This window comes from Panthera leo, chromosome D3 (assembly GCF_018350215.1).
Source record: "Panthera leo isolate Ple1 chromosome D3, P.leo_Ple1_pat1.1, whole genome shotgun sequence".
NCBI lineage: Eukaryota > Metazoa > Chordata > Mammalia > Carnivora > Felidae > Panthera > Panthera leo.
Genome location: NC_056690.1, coordinates 21,670,866 through 21,692,447, shown reverse-complemented (window position 1 = coordinate 21,692,447; position 21,582 = coordinate 21,670,866). Strand labels below are relative to the sequence as shown.

The window sequence follows — 21,582 nt, the reverse complement described above, 5'->3', positions numbered from 1 at the left end:
TTCTGAGTTTTAAAGGAAAATTAAGGGGCACCTAGGTGGCTCAGTCAGTTAAGGGTCCGACTTCAGCTCAGGTCATGATCTCGTGGTCTGTGAGTTTGAGCCCTGTGTTGGGCTTTGTGCTGACAGCTCAGAGCCTGGAGCCTGCTTCAGATTCTGTGTTTCTCTCTGTCCCTCCCCTGCTCACACTCTCTCAAAAATAAACCTAAAAATTAAAACTTCAGGTTCCCTAAGGGAACCTACTGAACCTCATAGGTCAGCTGGTGGTAAATGAGAAGGAATGAATTAAGAAACACAACAGTGCCATTCACTTCATTCACACACTTAGCATATGCAACTTTAATCAACCAAAAGAAAAAGTCCCAAATGTACAAGTGAAAAAAATCCAAACTGTTGACACAGGCTTAACTAATACCAGCTACTTTTATATACAGCTGTATAAGTTCAAAAAAGCTATCCTATATGTATATACAAAAGTTGTTTATACACAAGTCTGTACATAGGGTCTATACATTTATTTCCTTAGAACCCTTAGGTGCCACCTCTTGGTGAAGACACCAACACTTCATTCACATATCTTACAAAAGAAAAGACTATTTCCAGGACTGACAACACTGTGCATCCTATATTCAGACCATGTAGGCTCCATTCAATTGGTTAAGATCCTTCTGTCAATGCAGACCACACCAGGTGCCTGGGCTTCCCTAAACAGCTTTGCACAGAATGCTCCAAAGTAAAAGCCTGTAAATCAACCCAAGATGAAGCAGAATCCTGATGAGGGTACCACCGTAGGTCCAGGCATAGGTGAGCCTGCCTGCCCTGTTCATTGTCGGTATTCCAATTCATCTACACTGATGACTTTGGCAGGCATGGAGGGTAGGGGCTGCTGTAGCACATCTGAGCCAAACCACTTGGCAAGGCCCACTGGGGAGCTGCTCCTCTGGCTGGGGCGGTGCTCCAGCTGAGAGTGCATGTGAGGCAGGCCTGATCGGGTGGGCACATTCTGAGGGTTTGTCTGAACGCTGACACCTGCTGCCTGGGAACCAGAGCCTGGGGGATGAAGAACTATGGGGATAAGAAAGAAGGGTTATCACTCAGCATGTAGGGGAAAGTAGTTCTGTATCAGAACTTGCCTTACTCAAATCCTATTCATAAAACTACAAATAGAATTCTTTACCAGAGGATTTATTATAGGGCTTAACTCCTTTGCAAAATACAAGACAGTACCTTGGAAAGCAGGGCTATTCAGAAGTCATCCACATTGAGAAGCCATCCTAAATGGCACGTCCACTACTTCCCGTGACAAGCAATCATATCATAAAAGTACTAACATTAGATGGGGAGAAGGCATCTACTCTGTACAGTCCCTGTGCTGAACCTCTGTCAGGATTCTCAGCCTCCTCTCTTCAAGAGGCAAAGGACAAAAATGCCAGAGCATCATCAGCTCTCCCATTGTCTTTACAGGGACAGGAGTTCCAAATCCCACAGAAGTGGGTTCGTATTCTCTGATTATCCCCTTATCCTGATCTTGCTAGGATAAATTTAAATTATCATTTAAAGGATAAATGAACTGTGTTAATTCATCCCCTCCACTGGAAACTGGTCCAAAAGCTTTAAGCCTATTCAGCCCATCCCCAGCTCCCCTGGCCCATTCCTGAACCTACCTGAGCGCTGTAGCTGCTGTTGCATCATTGCCAGATGCAGAGGTGTCCCAGGACGAGGGTTTAGGAGAGGGTGACTAGCTGCAGGTAAAGGGTAGAAGGGTTGACCCAGGATTGGGCCTGATATTCCCTGTAAATGAGCCAGGTCCATCCCAGGAGGAAGCACACCTGTTGGACAGGGGGAAAAAAAGTGATGAGAAGTAATCTACCTGGAAATTTTCAAGCTTTGCTGATCTACAAGTTTAACAATGAACAGTGCTTAAGTTAGGTTCTTAATCTTTTAATGGACTAAGGGATAGACTGGATTGGACCCACTGCCCACCAGTTAGATGGAAAAATCTAGCAACATCTTTCTAGAGATAAGAAACAAACAAAAAAACCTCTCATAGTACAGTACTTCATCCATTCTGGCAAATGCTGTCATGCCAGGTCAGAAACTTACCAGCTTGGAGCAAACTTGGAAGATGCTGTGGATGTACTCCCTGGGCCAGCATCCTTTGGACCAACCCTGGGTGAAGCTGGTGAGCAGGCCGAACGATTGGAACATGGGGGACAAGGGGAACTTGGTGGACAGGGCGGAGAAAAGGTGTTCCTGGAACTGGGGATGCCAAGGTGGGTGTTTTTCTCCCAGTTGCTTTAGGTCGATAATCTTGCTCTTTGGTGTAACGGTTGGTCTGAGATAGTGGGGTAGAACATGAAGACCGCTGCAATGTTGACAGTTTGGGATTTGTAGTGGGAGAAGAGTCTCGATCAGCACTGGGCACAGAGTTGGAGGACACTAGGTTCTCTGTAAGGACCCAGACAGAGAATATTTTGGTACTGGCAAACTTCTCCCAAACATGCTGTCTTCCCAACGATCCAGTAAATCTCACTTCTTAGGAAGTTTACAATCTTACTTGATCTTACAAATTCAGAGGATTGTTTCATAGGAAACACCATGTACCTTATGAATAGGCCTAGTCAAGGACACAGGGGTAGTTTGTCAGGGACAGAGCTGGAACAAGACCACAAGTTTTCTAGTCTCCAAATACATTGCTGGAACAGAGTTTACTCTTCTAATCTTCCCAACCCAGGAATAGCTATGGGCAAGTGAATCTGGCTTATGGTCTGGTGGTCTAACTCAGGCACCTTGCTCTGCCTGCCCATATGGTTGTGGTCTGGATCTGTGTGGGAGCTAGTACTATCCTAGATTAACATGCTTTTTTAGCCTAAGGGGAAAGTCAAGTGAAAGTAAAATTATGCAAATCCACTGCAATGGAAATTTATATTACAGACTAGTGAAGAAATCTGAATTGCTTTTAGTAGGACAGGATTTTTTTTTTTTTTTAGAAGCTTTCTCACAGGCAAAAAGCTCTCAGACCAAGACTCTAGACTTGTGCAAACCTATTAGAACCACTTCACCATGTCCTTGACAATCCCAACTGTGCAATTCTTAAAAGCCTTGCTCACATTTTCTATACACTTCTAAAAGGCTTTCCACACCTTATTATTCACCCATTGCACAGATTTTGTTGGATACTTAGTCTCTGTAGACCAGAGAGAACCTTTCAGAAGTAAAACTGGTTGTACCATGTTAATTTAATTTGCTGAATGTACTAATAATTCAACTATGAAGCCTCAATAAGGATTCTAAACGAAATCTCATTCTTCGTCCTGTACCACTATTAGATTGGTCAGAATTTCAAGTGGTTAAGCAACCGTGAAGCTGGTTGAACACTTCTCATTGTCAAACACAGAACTGTGTATTCCAAAGCAGGCAGGGGTTTTGTGCAGGGATTTGCAGAAAATCAGGTCAGCTGATTAGCACTCAAGCCCATGCTCTGTCACATACTCTTAGGCAGTACACCCTCAACAGCTCTGCAGTACCTTCACTGGCCTTCTGAGTGTCCTCTTTACTGTCACCAAGAGCTGCTGCTGCTTTTCCAGATGCTGGCTCCTCCTTGCTTTTCTCTTTGCTCTCATACATCTTACGAATCACTGAGGTAGGGGTGAAGGAAGGAGAAAGCTGCAGAGAAAAACAGTATTAGCACATTCTCTAACTGCCTTTCCTAATCAAGCCAGAGTTAATTGGTCAAACTGAAGAGTCCCCTTATTGGCTACACGTGGCAGAGGCCAACTCCAATGTTCTGGTGTTTACCCGCTAGAGGAAAAGAAATAGGTGGGCCATATGGGTGGTGTCCCAAGTGCTTCATCCCTTGCTCACATCTCACTTTCACCAAAACCTAGACTTAACTCTAGCACAAAGGTAGTTAAAGCATAGAACTTCAACCTACCCATCTGTGTCTGTGGTGATAGGGACCTACCTATGCAATCTCTACTTCAGCCATTTTCCCAGCCTGGGATTAGGCTGAGAACAGGGGAAGAACATGGCCAGAAGTATACTCTAGAGCAAGAGCCCTGTCAACTGGGAAAGGATAATTCAGAGACAACCTCAGAACCTAAATTCCTCTATAGTTCTAATTATATCCCATCTTAACTTGGCTACCAGGAAATTCACAATTATTTTAATAATCTCCTCAGGCCCTAGGACTCACCATTTGGGGTCATTTTTTTCCTCATCTCTTCATTGCCTATTTTTACTTTGATGATTTTACTGTGCATGTGACTTTTCTCATTAACCCTAAATCCTTGATGGTAGGAGACAGGGCATGAATTATGAACACAAGAGCCCCTTCTAGTAATGCAGAGACCCATTTGGGGTCCTGAAGCAGAGTAATAGTTTTTCCCTTTGTCTATCAGCTTTAACTAGGTGATAAAGATCTTTGGGGGATAAAACTTAAAAAAAAAAAAAAAAATGCTGGTACATGAATGAGTCAGTGGTAAAACTAGATTTATCGTCATAAAGAAGCAAACTCCTTTGTCCTAGCCTTAATTCATATCACTGAGACCTGAATCTGAACTTGTGAAGTCTCCACTATGTTTCATTGGACTCCTCATGATCCAACCCCATTCACCCCTCCATCTCACCTATCTTTGGCCCCTATCCTCCCCTACTCCCCAATCCAACTGTTCATTTGTTTGAACACACTACATTACCTTATATGTTGTAGATCATACTCCTCTATCTGCTGGAACAAACTTTCCCCAGTGTAGGGGCTTCACTAGAATCTTAAGAGTTAGACTATATCCTGAAAGGGGAAGACCTAATAAATAAGCAAGTGTGAAAGACTGAGTCAGTTATTCCTATGGAAGGCACTCAAGGACACTTTGGGGCACAGAGTGATACAACATAGGTACAATTGAACGGAGAAGACTTGAAGTTGTTCACAAAAGCAAATGTCACTGACCATGCTTGTGATGGAGGCAGCAGGGGCAGGGGAAGAGGAATTCCCTCGGTGCACGGGTGCTGGTGACTTGGTCACTCGTTGTTGCCTGTGAACAAACCAAGTATCAGTATGAGCTCCAAGCTGCTCCAACTCCAAATCCTAAAACCACAGAATACTCAAGACCAGCTTAGGACTTTAATATCCTGTTTCCCTCATCCATTTCAATTTCCCAAGCATTTATTTTAAGTGCCTAATATATGCAAAACCACGTGCTAAGTTCTAAGGGAAGACAAAAGATTAAACATGGTCCTGGGCCTTGCAGGAACTCTTTTGTCCACTGGGGAGACGCTAACCTAGGGGAAACTAAGGTATGTACACATTAGATACTAATAAGGTATAATGGGAAAATGAGGTATAGAAGGAGTGACAGAATACTCCTACTGAAGGGACCATGGGAAGGAACTGCATTAAATTGGGTGTGACCAATGAGAAAGCTAGAAGATGGAGAACAATGATTCAGGTAGAAGGATCAGGTATACGGCCTTGGAAATGTAGAGTTATCCAGGGCTGGCATATACTTTACTTGTAGACTATGCCAGTGAGGTAGGTTAAGGAGGGCCTTCATTCTGTGGTCCAGGTTGTGCTCCAGAGAGTAGGGAGCAATACTGATCAGCACAGGGCCTGGCACAGAATTGATGCTTCGTGAGACACTGGTTCAAATAGAGGGCCAAGAGCTTCAGCTATTTTAAGACCCAGTTACATGCAGCATTCCCCGTCACTCTTGGTCCACACACAAAGTTGATCCCAAGTCTTCCAAATAAAGTTTAAAACAACAGACTTCTCTTTTCTCCCCGTTTTATCCATTCTCCCTTAACTTGGAGAAAACAGATGATGAAGATGTAAACAGGCTGAGAAAAGAATGAATTATATGAGCTCACTGGCTAATGAGAGTTTCACTGCATTTCAGCTGTCAGACCTTGTGCCATGAGGGCCAAAGCCTTAGTGATTCTGGAAATTCCTAAATCATAAAGATGAGAATGATAGACCATGGCTTCTTTCCAGTCAGTACCAGATAAGCCCCACTGCTGCCACAGAGAATCTGAGCATGACAACAAAGAAGAAACAGATCAGTAGTACTCTGAGTGATCATGAGGAAAACCCCAAGTCTGGTGGTTCTGCACAACCTATCATATATTCCTTCTGATAAACATACTTGTGCTAGAAACTGGGGTAAGTGCTGGCGATCCAGCAATAAAACAGACAAAAAAAAATCTCTGGCCTCATTACATTCTTTTGTTTGTAGGGCAGAAAAGTTACTATAGGCAGAGAAATAGACAAAACATAAATAGTAACCTGGAAGGTGATAAGCACAATAAGAAAAAATAGAGACAAGGAGAAAGGCATATCTGTTAGGGGACATAACTGTATACAGGGTGTTCAGGGAGGGCCTTAGAGGTTGACATTTGATCCAAACAACATAAAGGCTCTACTGTGACACTGACTTGGGTCTTCATTTTGAGTAACTTGCATTTTAAAAACCTAAGTTTCTGTATCTGTAAAATGCAGTTATTTACACCATCTACCTCAGGATTGCTGCCAAGAACAAATAAAATTATGGATATCAAAAGTGCTTTGAAAGTCAATAAATCAAGTCAATGAATTATTAAGAAACTACATTATATTATAGAGAGAAGTCCAGTGACGGGTTCAATAGACCAGTCCTGAGATCTCCCTTTTAGGGTGAGGGCTACTATATATAGGATGCATTTATGCAAGAATACACAGTACTTACTAAGTCTCAGTGTCTTCTGAAAGGGTCAACATATAAAAACAGATAAAGCAAGACAATGAGACACTGATACAATTTTAAGAAAGATACCAAAACACAAGTACCTCTTAACTACCAAGTATACTGTATGGGCAGGACTTAATGTTTCAGGGATAAACATTTTGGTGATAAAATTGAAGAAATGAAGGTGGCATTTCCTTTTATTTTTCTTCAATTTTTAAAAGTTTATTTTTTTAGTAATCTGTATACCCAACGTGGGGCTTGAACTCATGACCCTGAGATCAAGAGTCACATGCCCCTCCTACTGAGCCAGCCAGGTGCCCCAGTATTTACTTTTAAAGGCTGGATGGGATGACTTCTGAGGGAGGAAAGGGGTATTACTGGGACAGGGCACATAGGGAGCTTCTGGGTAGCTAACAAAGGATTTTGTCTTGTAATAAGCTGTACATTTGTTTAATGCAGTTTTCTCTGTTTTATTTTACAACAAAAAAGAACAATATTGCTAGCCCTTTCCCCCTAAGTAATGGCTTGTTTTACTACTTGTTGCAAATATCGGAAGGAACAGGAGACTGAAGTCATTAATCATTTGTTAATAGCTTTGATCAACAAACCTTAACTCTGACCAACAAACCATGGATCAACAAACCTGCATCAAAGGACAGTTTGGTAACTCAACAAGGAATCTGTAGGGGAAGAAGCTAGGTGGAGTTTTACTAAATTTTCATCATCTAACAATTATAAATAAGGAGCTATATTAGCTAGCTACATCTGTAAAAATGAATCCTTTAAATCAAGAATATAAAAATCATATATAATGAAAAAAGCCTATGTCCCTGCAGAATTCAATCATATCACTTCCTCTACTGAACACTTGGGAGACAGAATTCTCACCATATATTGTACCATGTAGCAGTGTGTATCACAGAATTTTACTATGGATAACCAATTTGCTAATCTGATGAAAATTAATATGCAAATCCCCACAAGGGCAGGATTAGTAACTTACCTGTTTCTGAATCCGTCTCTGGTTCTGTCCACCTGTGGTTTGCCAAAACCAGGCTGGTAGAAGTTTGCTGCCTGCACCGCAAGGTCATGTGGCAAGGCCAGCCCCTCCAAAGCTGCCTGTTGTAATTCTAGCTGGCTCATCTGCTGAGCAGAAGAGGCAGAGGAAGATCCAACAAAAATGAGGACAGTCAATGCACTTTCTACAAAGGCCTCTCTTCACTCTTAGAAAGGTATGTTTATGCAGCAGCTGAGAGAAATTAGATACTGCAAACCTGACTAAACTGTGCTGCCACCCACCGAACAAGATTTTAACAAAGTGTGACTTTGTTCACCAATTTTCTGGCCTTCATTGAGCTTGGTTTATAGTTCAAACTCACTTCTAAGCATTGCAACAATTTAATTTTCCATCCCACAAGAAGGATGAAAAACAAGCGAAAAATTGAGTTAGAGAAAGTTCAGACTGACCTGGGCCGTGACTGGGCTCATGGGTTTGCGCATGCCTTGGAATGGATCTCCAAGTAGCTGCTGTGGTCCTGGTGTAAAACCTGATGGGAAAGTTGCAGATTCAGTGAATGTCAAGAGAGCACACATCCATTAGAGAGACGTTATCACTAATGCATGCTGCTTCTTACTGAACACCATCTCTTTCAGGGAAGTGTTGACTTCCAGGCTGATGATGTCCCTCTTCTGTAGTCCACACTGGGTGATGTGGACCTTAATCAGAGCACTTAATGATCCAAACTGCTATATTCACATCTTCCCCACTAAGCTTCAGCTCTGTCCCTTCAGAGCTGAGAACTCTCAGAGAGAAGTGCTTTTTACTCAGTGATTTGGCTCCTTATCACGGAAACAGCTGACAACCAGAGTCCAGTGCTTTGAGGTTTACATTCTTTCCATTCTATCTTGCGAATTGTGGAAGGAAGATTACAAAAACTTACTCTCAAGGTATGACTGGCAGGGGCCAGAGTGGCCAGCAGCCTAATGTGGTCCAGGGTGACAGAAAACAATGAGATTTTGCACAACACTTATGTTAGACCGCTTTCTAGAACTGCTTCTTCTATTTACATTCTGTATCAGCCACCAGTGCTCACAGTTAACTGCATACCAACTTCATTAGGTTGGTAGAGAGCCACTAGCCTCATTTCTACTCTATCAAGGAAAAACCTAGTAAGCCAAATTAACTTTTTTGGATTGAGTTCCCAAAACAGGGAACAAGACTAAAGAGCTAGATCCAATTTATATAATTGTGATCAATCTTAGGAGAGAAAACTATAATATGAACATATTTATCTAGAAGGGCAGCCAGATAAACTATCTTCCAATTTTGTGCCTCACCATACCCCCCCAAAAAAGCATAATAAATTCTCAGATTTCTTTTTAAATTCTTCAAGGATACCCATGAAAAAGACTTTGCCAGTTCTAGGGGACAAGTATAACCTTTGTGGTGGTTTAGGGGAGAATGGACAGACATCTGTGCACAGCTGCATTTACCACCCAGGCGCCCCAATGCACAGCAGCATTTACCAATTGGTGATGGTATTCTAGGACGAAGGTAGTCTGCTGAGGCTGCTCGCGTTTGAAACACCTGTGACAAGGGAGGAGAAGGTGCTCTTTGGCCTAATAAAGATGTTGTAGGCTCCAAACTCCCCATAAGGCCACTGAGAAGATTGGAAGAAGCAGGTCTCTGAACTGGTGGACCCAGAAGTTCCTAAAGGCAGAAAAAGTAATCCTTGTGAACAAGCCTATTTCTTTCTCCTAGTCAGAGGCTATGAATTATGGATTAACTTTTGGAAGCCAACGATGAATCTCTCTCATGCTCCACTGAAGGAATTGGCACATGTACATGCAACACATTTCTCTCATTGTTCAGCTAGCAACATTTGCTTTAAGTTAGTGCTACAAATATAGGTTAGATACTTTAAATTTCTATAGAAACTGCAAACCTGTAAACTGGAAGTCAAGAGCTTTGTCATCTTCAGCCACCTCCCCACCCCACAATGAGATTAACAGTGACACAGAACTATGCCAGGTAGCAACAATGTACCCTCAACTGTCAGACCACATGGATCATTCTCTAAGGCCCAAAGTTGGACCACTACACAAAACCAGTTCAGAGGACTAGTGTTCAGGACTCCGAGGCCATGGTATAAGATGGTGAAGTACCTGCAGGATGTTCTTAGGGACAGGCTGGCCTGGAATCTCAGCAGGGGACATCAAATGGCTTTCAAGGTTTCGCTAAAAAAGTCAAAGGAAAACTTATTTTAACCTTCTTACACACACAACTTACAGATTAATTGGGGACCACAAGAAAGCATTAAAAACTCCCCAGGGAGTTGGCACTTAAGCAGAATGATGTCCAAAGCACAGAAATTTAAGTTAGATCAACCTGTTCCACTTGCTCATCACACACAGGTCCCAAAGATCTGGAAATGGAAAGAATCTGCACGTATACATGCAAAGTCCACTCAGAGACACTCAGATGGTCTTTTCCTCCCTGTGGTAACCCTAGTGCATTTCACTGTCTCTACTACTGTGACCCAAAGAAGAGAAAAAGGAAATGGTGAAATAGAGGAGCACCTAGTAAGAAGCAACAAGAAGGAAATTTTGATAATTTATAGATTTTAATTTTCAAGGCAACCTTTGCTACCCATTATCTTTGAAATAGGATTTATAGACTACAGATGGTAGTTAAAAACCTAGTAAACAACATTAAAGGTTGGCCAGGATTGTTATATTTCAGAGATTCACATTTCAGGAAATTTAAACTTTAGTATTTTTAATGAGCTGTTACAAAACGGGTCTCAGGACAAAATTCAGATCCTCCACTTCTTGTGCTTTTAATGCAGCAGCAGTCATCCAAATGACATTACCTCCTGCACTTCAGGACATCCTTATGTCCACTTAGCTCTGCCTGAAGTGCTTTCTCTGGTACACAGTTTTCTTTTCTACTAGATGAAGCTGCCAAGGTCCACAGCAATGCCCTCAGGCATGACAAACAACCCAAAGATCTCCAAGTGTTTTATTGTTGGTTTTGGAATTGGGTCTGCAGATGATTTTAATAAGAGATCTCAAGAGTCATTTAATTCCATCTAACAAAAAAGGGCAACTTTATACTACATGGCTTACTGTATTTGGAGGATAGAGTCTCTACAATTCAATTTGAAATGGAGGTTAGATGGAACCAACATGTCCTTTTTTGGTGATGAAACAATATGGTTGAACCTAGACAGATGGACGCGGATAATAGTATATACATAACACACACAGCCATAGTAATTGACTTGATTTTAAAATAGACCACGAGTTAACAACAACATGCTCAAACAATACGTTGGGATAATACCTGGTGTGCTAAACATTAGTTTCCTTGTTGCTTTCTTTTCTAGGTTAGGTTGAGTTTGTGTTACTTTTTGTGTAGCAACTTGAATTATATCATCCATCCCTTCACATAGGTGTTTGAGGCTCACTCCCTTGGCCAAATATTATTTCAGACCACTGAAACCCCAACATCAAACCAGTTACCCTCACAAGGCAGGGTCAACTGTGTCAATATCAAACCCTAGCATCACATCTGAAACAAAATGTTCAAAAGCATCAGGTAAACTTTTGAATCCTCCTGTTCCCACTTCTTTACTCATTCACACTAAAAGAAGGTACTTAACAAGAATTGACTCAAGCACTTGACTTACAAGCACACAATCACCGAGACACAGATGAACGAGTAAAGTATAGTTTGCGATCTTTTAATCTGGTGCTCATGTGAAAGCATCCGGATCTAGTAATTCTTTGTATGGACGTAACTCTGAAGCAGTTTAAGAGAAAACATTCCCCTATAACTGGCATGGTGTGGTCAGATACAAAGGAATGAGTCTACTTAAGATGCTTTCTTCCAGAGGTAGTATGTCAGTCCTGGCAGTAAGGCCAGGAACAATGGCATCTCTGTTGGAATCTGTCAACTGCTGGTCAGATGAAAAAATTCCCACAATCGATTGCGCCTTCCCTTGGTACAAGGCACGATGAATCAAACAGCTACTGATACCATGACCAACTTGTAGTTCCCAGAAATGATGATGTTAGAAGAAAACAAGAGGCTGGGGCACCTGGGTGGCTCAGTCAGTTAGGCGTCTGACTTCGGCTCAGGTCATGATCTCACAGTCTGTGAGTTCGAACCCCATGTCGGGCTCTGCTGACAGCTCAGAGCCTGGAGCCTGTTTCAGATTCTGTGTCTCCCTCTCTCTCTCTCTGACCCTCCCCCATTCATGCTCTGTCTCTATCTCAAGGATAAATAAACGTTAAAAAAAAAAAAAAAAGAAGAAGAAAACAAGAGGCAAAACTCAATTTAATAAATTTGTTGTAACTTAGCAACAAGAATAAATCTATGTTTACGTTTTTATTGTTCATGTTTGCCCTGCTTCCCTTATCACCTTGTATCATCAAGGGACAGCAATACTGACACAGGCCATGGCTAAGAACCACCGCTAATGTGTTATGACAAAGACCAGTACGCACTATACACCTGCATCTGCTGGCATGCAGTCACTACCTAACCAACTTCATGCCCCAGGATGGTTTTACATGTCACAGCTTTTTCTAGTTAGTAAATTAACAGAATGCAATGGTCTTGAAAAATCCATCTTAGATACTTTACAAGTTATTCATAGCACTGTCAACTGCCTGATCAAGAAAGCAGGTAATTCCCGGTGTATAGGAGTGATTAAAAAATGTAAAAAGAAAGATGTACTGTAAACATATGGTGAATTATTTTGGCTTAAGTAGCTGAATGAATAGGAAACTTTCTCTAGAGTACAATCCAAAAATATTTTTACACCTTTTTTTTGCAATGACTTAAAGTTATATCTGAATTTTTCTATCTTTATAAACTATCACCTATAAAAGATCCATCAACCACAAGCTGCTTTTTCTAGTAACAAATAGCACAGTGATAATTAAAGAACACACAAAAGCATCAAGGACCAAATGCCTATTAAAGAACTTCCAACTTAGAATACCATTTTTTTAAAAGTCCATTTATTATAGAGGGAAATGGAACAGAAAGAAGGAATAGGAGAAAAGGCTTGGGTTTGTGCCAAATACTTACGCTGACTTTGGGCTGAGAAGGCAAAGTCCCACTTGCCTTCATGGTGCTCACTAGTTTGTTGAACGCGGTCATATCTCCATCTTTTTTGAGTTGTCGATTGCTGGTTACAGCACTCAGGGTCTCCTCTAAGTGTTCTGCCATGAAGGGAGTTGAATTCTTCACTTGCTGGTCCACCTTCAAGCCCTTGAGCCCTGCTTCTACCTCTTCTACTGACAGCACAACTCCTGAATGCGCTGAAACATTGAGAAAATCCAGATTAAGCCAAGTAAGGGAGTATGTGGTAGGAGTTCTCTGGGGCTATCATGATGGTTAAAGTGAAAATTTATTTCACAGTTGAAGTGAGGTTACCAGAAAAGGTTGATGCCCTAATTGACAAACTGATAACGCTTAAAATCACAGCTGCACAGTGGAAATAAGGCCATAACTATGTACTCAGTACGAAATGGCATAAACCGTAAGTGTTACAATGCTAGAAACGGGGGACCACTTGGGGTGTAATGCTTTAAGACTTGATAAGATCTTTAATGTGCATCTTGCAGGAGGACCTCTCATAATAAGTCTTCTGGAGACTTGTTATCAGGGACAAGAATCCCAGATAGCCTAACATCAGTAAGGTTGCTACCTTCGCTATGGTTATTTTATCATTAAGGTTTTATGTTGAGAGTGCATAACATAAGAAAATGGCAGACTGGGGCAAACGTGTGAGAAGCTGCCAAGTTATGCCCAGGAGAACTATAACATTAGCTGGAAGTGTTATGATCAGGATCCAGGTAATAAGGAAGACTTGGATGGAAAGTCTACTGACTACCAGATTCTCAAAGAGGTGGTACTGTTTGATAAAAAGTTTTTTGAAAAACATTAAATAGAACCCACTATCTGACTTTTGATGAAATAGCAGTATGTTAGAACCAACTGCCTGATATCCACACTTTTTCAAATGCCTAAAGCAGACTCTAATAAACACTTACAGCTCTCCTTAAGCTTTTCTTTATTTGCAGAAAGACTGGAAAGAAGAGGTTTTAAATCCACTTTGGCTTTCTGTAGCATTTCTAAAATATCCACTTTATTTTCAGCATGGTCTTCCAGTGGGATAGGAGCAAAATAATTCCCCGAGTTCTGTCCAGGAGAGAGGATGGCTTGTTCCAGACCTAATATTGCAAGTAAATACATTTATAATCAATTAGTCCCAATAAAACACAGAAACAGATCTCCAACAGTATTAAGAAGGCATAAACTGAAGGGGTTTTTAAGTATCCAGAGAGTCTTTAACCCTAATGGACCCTAACTAATGAAGACAGAATGAACCATTATCAGAGAAAGCTCCAATCTACATTCAAGGTCAGAATCTGAAGCCATTTTACCTGCTAGTCTCTCCAGTTCTTCATGTGGTGTTGACCCGAGACTGCTGGATCGGCTTCCTGATCGGCTCGGGTTAGAGAACCACCTACTGAACCGACTGGCAGAGACTGACCCTTCTCCCAAAACATCTTCTATCATCTAAAGGGAAAGACAAAAGGAGCTAAGATAACAATTTCTAGGTGAAAGGGACAACAAGGTTCAAATTTTAAGAAAAGGTCACTTACTTTGAAGCTTCCTTTGATGCTGCTGACCTGAAGGTAAATACTCTCAGAAATTACGATTTTCAACATCTTTAATTTTTCTTCCCCTCCAAGGTCATTTGAGTAACCCAAAGGTAGGCGTTACTGATCATGTACTTTCTAAGCATATAACGAAAAATCTCTTGCCATATAATGTGTTTTGGATTTCTATCCTTTGCCTCATTAGAAACTCCACGAACTACTTAATGTTCTCAGAGGACATAGTTTCAAAATCAAAATCACCATAGTAAAGCATTCCATTGCCAAGCTGATGAGTGGTCTTCAACTAAATATTAAATATAGAGAGATGATGACAGCCCTTACTTCAAACTTCAACTTTCTCAAGGTTGTAACGAACATCAGAAAATTCAATGGTGACAATTTCGGAAGCCAAAAGCTAAAAAGTAGAGCTCACAGAGATCATAATTGCAGTCAAAGTTTAGAATGTGTCAGGATGTGAAAGATTAACTTTTAACTGTCCTCTAATATTGGTTTATTTTTTTAAACGTTTATTTATTTTTGAGAGACAGCACGTGAGCAGGGGAGGGGCAGAGAGAGAGGGAGACACAGAATCCCAAGCAGGCTCCAGGCTCTGAGCTATCAGCGCAGAGCCCGATGTGGGGCTCAAACTCCCAAACTGTGATATCATGACCTGAGCTGAAGTCGGAAGCTTAACTGACTGAGCCACCCAGGTCCCCTTGCCGGCATGAATTTAATAGGGAGTTTGCAGGTGTTTGTTTTCTTTTAACCCCAATCTCAACAGTTTTCAGTTTAGTAAGAACAATTAAATGATGCATTATAATCAGAAATAATTTCTCAACACTATTTCATAATAATTTCCATGATCAATCCTTCTTAAAAACTAGATTGAAGCATTAAAAAATGCATATTTTAATTCTACGCTATCATAAATCCAGTTAAATATCCAAAGTGATCTTTATGCAGTGTTCTTATCAATATTTAGAAAAGACAAGGTAAAGCAAATGTCAATCCAAAAAATGAGGCACATCCTTGAAAGTAAGGCATAAACTTTCATTTCTATACCAATGATAAAGAGAAAACAGGTTTTCCCCCAAACTGGTACACGGATGGCAAAGTTAGTGACTGTTTCATCTAATGCCTGGAACCCCCAATTTCCAAAGCGCAGCAACAGCAGGTTACATTCTTTTATTCTCACCTGGGAGAATTTCCTCATAATGTACCCAAACTAAGCCACAGAGTGCTTCTCTTGAACACAAGAATGAAGGATTTTAACTCATGACATTTATTATTTGTGGCACTTCTATTTTCTGATTCAATTTCAATCACACTTCACTTGTAAGACTCACACACCTTCAATATTAATGCTGTCAAGTGTAAATTTTTTGCAATAATTAAAATATAAGAGAAACATTATTAAATATTTTTTCACAGAAAAATTGAAAATTATATCTAAAGTATAACCATGTCAGTGACAAATAGGAATTATTTTAAAACTAAAAGCTATAGCCATTAAAAATGTTATAATGTTGAAGAGTTTGACATTTTATAAATAGCAAAAATCTCTTTGCATTTTAATCCTTTTATTTCCTCTGACCATAGTGTATAGGAAAAAGGTCAGAAGATACACAGGAAGAACATGAAAAAGGACATGAATATAAAGTAACTGGACATTTTCTAAAGATATGACAGTAAGTGTTGAGAAAGTCACTTCCTTCCATACTTCGATCAATGACCAACTTTGTTTCTGTTAGAGTGGTTTTATTATAGCTAAAACATAAAAAGTAGAAACAAAGTTACTCATTCAATTATTTATTAAGTAGGCTCCATGCTCAAGGTGGGGCTTGAACTCACGACCCTGAGATGAGAGTCATGTGCTCTACAGACCGAGCCAGCCAGGCACCCCTGACACTAAGTTACTCTTACACACATTTATTGGAAATTCCGCTTTCAAGAAAGTAAAGCATTTTAAACCCCAAAGGAATCCTGAGAGGATTCATCTAGGCAGTCATTATTACCACACAGCAAGCAAGGATGATCTAGCAGTAGTTAGATTTCCTGCACCTTGGTACAGGAAATGGAGAGCTGGACCCACTGCTCTGACTTCTTGGTTAAGACATCCTCTGTGAACATTCTTGTCAGCTATCAGCTGTTCAAGAAGAGGAGCCTATAAATGTAATCTGGTAGGTTTCATCTGCTCTTTCTAGATTTTTAATAACCTTTCAAAGTAACTTATGACTATTAGTCTGGTCCTTCAAACAAAAGTCATTTGATAAGTCTTATCTTAGGATTCGTATTATTCTGATCAGATACTGTAAAATATTTTCTTTGTCAATGACTAGTAAATGATTAACATTTTTCTTTTAGTACCTTCCACTTTTATGGAAATTTCTATATTTTTGTATTTGTTTCACTCTAGTTTGACTTTGGGGATTTGCAATTAATGTACCTAAGGCTATACCTTTTCTTCTGAGCATATTTCTGATCACACCACCAAGGGTTTTCTGTGTCATGGTCCTTGTTCATCACTCTAAATCATTTACGATTTCCACTTTGATTTCCTTTTTCTTCATTCAACATACATAAGCATCTGTTACATGTCAGGCCCTATAGTAATAGTTGCATCATATCTAAAATAAACTTATTTTTAATTATTTAACTGAAATTACTTGCACATGTGATCCAAATTTTCAGTTTGCATAGATTTTTATGACTTTCAACTTCTAATGTGATGTAATCCCAGTAAATATAGCCTACAAATACAGGTATAATTCTATTTTTATCTATTAATACCTAACACTGGTAGAGCTTACTAAGTGCCATGTACTACTTCAAGCACTTTATATAACACTTGTCAACTGATGCTCAAATCCTATATAGTTCTTATTTTTCAGAATTGGTCATTTAATGAGCAAATATTAGAGTTATACAGCATAATCAGTATTTTTAACTGATCCCAGTTTTGCTTTTAAGTGAACCTATAGAATATACACCTTAATGAGCAGGACTTTCATGAAAAACATGGAGACCTCTTAGCCTAGGAGCAACTACTGCTCAGCTTTAGCCAAATTTTGGTTGAGGGTGAGGGCCAAATATAGTGTGAAGTTCCTATTCCTCCTTTTATACTTTAGAAGCAGTATAGTTATGGTGAACTGAAAACAAAGACTCTTAACTGAAACTGCATGAATCAAAATTCAGTTTCTACCACTTACTACATGTATGACTTTGGGCAAGTTATTTAAACCTGTGCCTGTTTCCTCGTCTGTAAAGGAAACTGTAGTAATTAATTTATAAGGGTTTTGTGAGGATTAAATGACTTATTGTATGTAAAGCCTATAACAATCAGCACTCTATGTGTGTTACCTATTATCAGGTTTAGTTTTGGATTCTTCTTCTACGTAGGCACACACGTTAAGCTTCACAGGTGCTCACATTTAGAGCCATAATACGCCTATAAATTTTTACCTTTTGCTGTGAAAACCTTTTATAGTAAGATTTCTACCTAAGAGAGTGAAGGGGAGGTGGGATGGGGAAGCCACTAACGTCCCCTCAAAAGCTAAGAATTTTACACCAAAAAAATTAAGCTCACATCTGAATGCAACATTTCTGCTCACAGTGAGCCAAAGGACTACTACTGACTGGCTGACTATAAGTGAGAACCAAACACACAGTTACCTGAAGAGTGCTCTAGACAAGTGTGTTCTTGGACCACACGGAGGTAAGTTGAGAGAATGAAAGTAAATGCTTAGAAACTGCAGCAATTTGGCACTGCTGTGACTTTTGTACTTTATACTCAAGTATTGGTTCTCAATGGACTGAAAATAGAACCTGGCCCCTCACCACAGAGAATTTAAGAGGTACTGCCCTAGAACTCACCTGCAGCCCCATACCTATTAGTGCTAGGCAGTGTCTGCTCACCTGTTCCGGGTGGCCATCTTTTGAGGACTGGGACCACAAATGACAAAGGAGACAAGCCAATATTGCCTGTTCTGTCACACCCAGTTCTCTCTGCTCACGGGATAATCAAATAAGGAGCCATCATAGTTAGGAAGTACAGTCATTTAAATTCCATGAATCACCAATTTTAAAGGACAGGTCAAATGTATTTGCTATTGTAAATGGGACCTCTAGAACGTACAGATGCTTTTGGGCAAATGTTTTTAAAATTCTGTTTCATCATGGTTCTCTGCAGTCTTTCAACAACCACAGAACAACTTCATTTCTGTGTGCACAGGTCAGAGTGCTATCTTTTCTCCAATTTGTTGAGGCTATAGTAATCCCTAAATGACCAAAGGGGCTAGGAGCAAAGACAGCAAGTGAGGATTTGGGATGCTTACTGATTCTACTTTGAAAGTTGAGAAAAACTGGACCTCAGTTAGTTTAGCAGCAACACTGAAAGTATTCCAAGTTGCTTTTCATTGAAGATTTTCAGAACCATCACACCACAAAGTTACCACCTAACAAGTCAACCTTACCCAAGGAATGTACATCAGCATGATACTAATCACCAATTATAAAAATCCACCCCCGCAGCAAGTCTAACAAACACTTAACTACCTAAAAATAAAAGCAATGTTCTTAACATCTAAAGATTTCTTACTTCAATGCTACCAGACTAGAAAAAGAGGTAAGTGGTACAGAATTCTCAACTTGGTCATTTCCACTCAGACTCCCAAAACAAAGCCACAAAAACTCAAATAACATTTAAGAATAAAAGCCAAAATCCCCAAAACATCTACCAAAACAATACTTTAAAAAGAGGTATCTGAGATACTTAGGTCAAATTTAACCATATAGTTGCTCCATCTCATTTATAAGTGTGCTGCTACACTCACCGAAGCCAAGCATGGCACCTTATCAAGGTTAAAGAACTCATTAAAGTCAAATTCTCCTGGGGACTGCTCAGGCAAGACGGCATCCCTTGGCACTTCCTGATCAGCAGCAGGCTCCTGTGCCAGGATGACCTCCACCTCATCCTCTTCGGCCACTCCTCCATTGCACTCGACTATGCCTGAAAGCAAAACCAGGACAAAAACAGACTTGATCAAGTGAACTGCTCTAGACTTATTCTGTGGCCTCAGCCATCATCACACGTGCAAAAGAGCCATACATAACTTTAAAGACAGACCTTAGGTGCCGATATAGCATTTACAACAGTAAAACCATTCGCTTCCTATGGGAGCTAGGAAAAAAGCCCTAGTAACAAGCCAGAACACCAACACAATGCAGTAAAGATTATGGTCCCTCCACCACCCATTCTTCAAGTTTTCCGTAATGCAGCAGGTTCTATTTCTAATGGGATTTTTTTTTTTAAGATAGTTTTTTGCAAGTCTCTTGCTGCTTAAAAATGGAACCAAATTAATTTGGCTCTGCCTTCACCCACGTGATCTATACCACTGCTTTAAGTCAGGGTTCAACAATCTAAGGTATTTATGTGAAATCTGGCATGAGGGCAATTTTCACTTGCCTACAGGTTGGTTGTAGCTCATCCTTCAAGGCAAACCTCAAACGGTACCTCTTCTGGGAAGGCTGACCTGCCTACCTATATTTACCCTGCCCAGAAAAATTAATCACTGCCTTCTCTATAATCCTTGTGTTGTCTCTCAAAGTGTCTACTGATACCAACCTTCCTGAAGGCAGGTAATCTGCTCTAATCAGTTTCGTCTTACTCTCAAGTGCCTGGTATATTTAAAACTTAGTATTGTTCGGTTGTTGTTATTAGGATAAGAAGGTAGGGTCTAAATGAAGCTACCAAGTGTTAACATTTGAGGAACCTAGTATCTTCGTTTTAGCTGGGATATGGGCAAAAGGCAAAATACTTAGGATAAAAAATTTTTCTTCTTTTAAAGAAGTGCCCTGAGATATACTAGACATTCAACTTTCTAAAAAATGTTTATTTACTTATTTTGAGAAAGAGAGCGTGAGTGGAGTAGGGGCAGAGAGAGGGAGAGAGAGAGAGAGAATCCTAACCAGGCTCCATGCTGCCAGTGCAGAGCCCAATGTGGGGCTCAATCTCACCAACTGTGAGATCATGACCTGAGCCAAAATGAGTCAGATGCTTAACCAACTGAGCCACCCAGGTGCCCCTAGACATTCAAGTTTTTTTTTTTTTTTTTAACATTTATTTTTGAGACACAGAGACAGAGCACGAGTGGGGGAGGGGCAGAGAGAGAGGGAGACACAGAATGTGAAGCAGGCTCCAAGCTCTCAGCTGTCTGCACAGAGCCCGAAGTGGGGCTCAGACTCACGAACCATGAGATCATGACCTGAGCCAAAGTCAGACGCTTAACTGACTGAGCCACCCAGGCGCCCCATCAAACTTTTTAGTTTGAAGGACAGAACTCCCAAAGCCCCACGCTGCAAAAGTACCAATGTAAGAACCACCTGTACTTTCAAGATCTACAGCAGACACGAAGTCTTCCCGTTAAAAAAAAAAAAAAAAAAAAAAAGGCGCCAAATCTTGGACCCATCCCTTCTCAAAAGTCCCTAATAGTTACCTCAGTCTTGTTATTAATCAGACCAAGAGACACTAAATGCCATCAGCTGCTTTCATTCCAGTAATGCTTCAAACACTGCACAGCAAAGCAGGGAATTCAATAACTAAAGGGTTAAGTGGCTTGCTTACCCAAGGTCTCAATACTAGCCAAGTGGCAGAAGCTTTAACCCTAAGATGGCCACCGATACTCTTCCACACCAAGCTCTGAGTATTACAGCAGCACTGCTCCTCCACAGGGGTGGCTGCCATCTAACTACTGTGAGCCTTCTGACAACCAGTGAAACAGACAAGGTTTGTGAGCCATCGATAAAGCAATCAGCAGTCTCCAGTGGGTTAGAACATACTTACTGAAAAGAGAAGCAAATACTATCCCTTAAAAACTGACATTTAAACTAAAATGACTATTTGGTGGAGGTATCCTCACTTCACAAAGAAATTGGGCCCTAGAAGAATTAACAATAGCCTAATCAATGCCCAGTTTGTGTCCTTTTCCATTAGAGCAGTGCTTCTGCCTGATCCATTTTACTAAGCAGAACCTGCCAGCCCACCTCAGGATCGACAAGTGATAATACATTTTGCTGTAGTTTTGGGTCCCAACTTAAGGATGAAAGCCAGAAACAAGAGTATGTACTTGGTTCATACATTTACAAAAGAAATTTTAATATTTCTCCTATGCCTTTATTTTGTGTTGAG

The 21,582-nt window shown here is 40.5% G+C and overlaps 1 protein-coding gene across 9 annotated transcripts in view; it reads right to left on the bottom strand.

The window, feature by feature from the left end:
• Nucleotides 1-308: 308 nt before the first annotated feature.
• Nucleotides 309-21,582, bottom strand: part of EIF4ENIF1 (eukaryotic translation initiation factor 4E nuclear import factor 1) — a 44,703-nt gene continuing 23,429 nt past the window's right edge. For 6 of the 9 annotated variants that reach the window (XM_042909867.1, XM_042909866.1, XM_042909868.1 and 3 more), the window contains exons 7-19: nt 19,229-19,404; nt 14,178-14,313; nt 13,785-13,964; nt 12,817-13,049; nt 9,882-9,953; nt 9,243-9,426; nt 8,184-8,263; nt 7,720-7,862; nt 4,946-5,030; nt 3,525-3,663; nt 2,101-2,445; nt 1,662-1,826; nt 309-1,062 (exon numbers count right to left, since the gene is read on the bottom strand). In XM_042909867.1, the coding sequence (XP_042765801.1) occupies nt 821-1,062; nt 1,662-1,826; nt 2,101-2,445; nt 3,525-3,663; nt 4,946-5,030; nt 7,720-7,862; nt 8,184-8,263; nt 9,243-9,426; nt 9,882-9,953; nt 12,817-13,049; nt 13,785-13,964; nt 14,178-14,313; nt 19,229-19,404 (2,180 nt within the window). In that variant the 3' untranslated portion in view covers nt 309-820. The remainder of the gene's footprint in view (nt 1,063-1,661; nt 1,827-2,100; nt 2,446-3,524; nt 3,664-4,945; nt 5,031-7,719; nt 7,863-8,183; nt 8,264-9,242; nt 9,427-9,881; nt 9,954-12,816; nt 13,050-13,784; nt 13,965-14,177; nt 14,314-19,228; nt 19,405-21,582) is intronic. The other 3 variants (XM_042909872.1, XM_042909873.1, XM_042909874.1) reach the window with 3 other exon arrangements.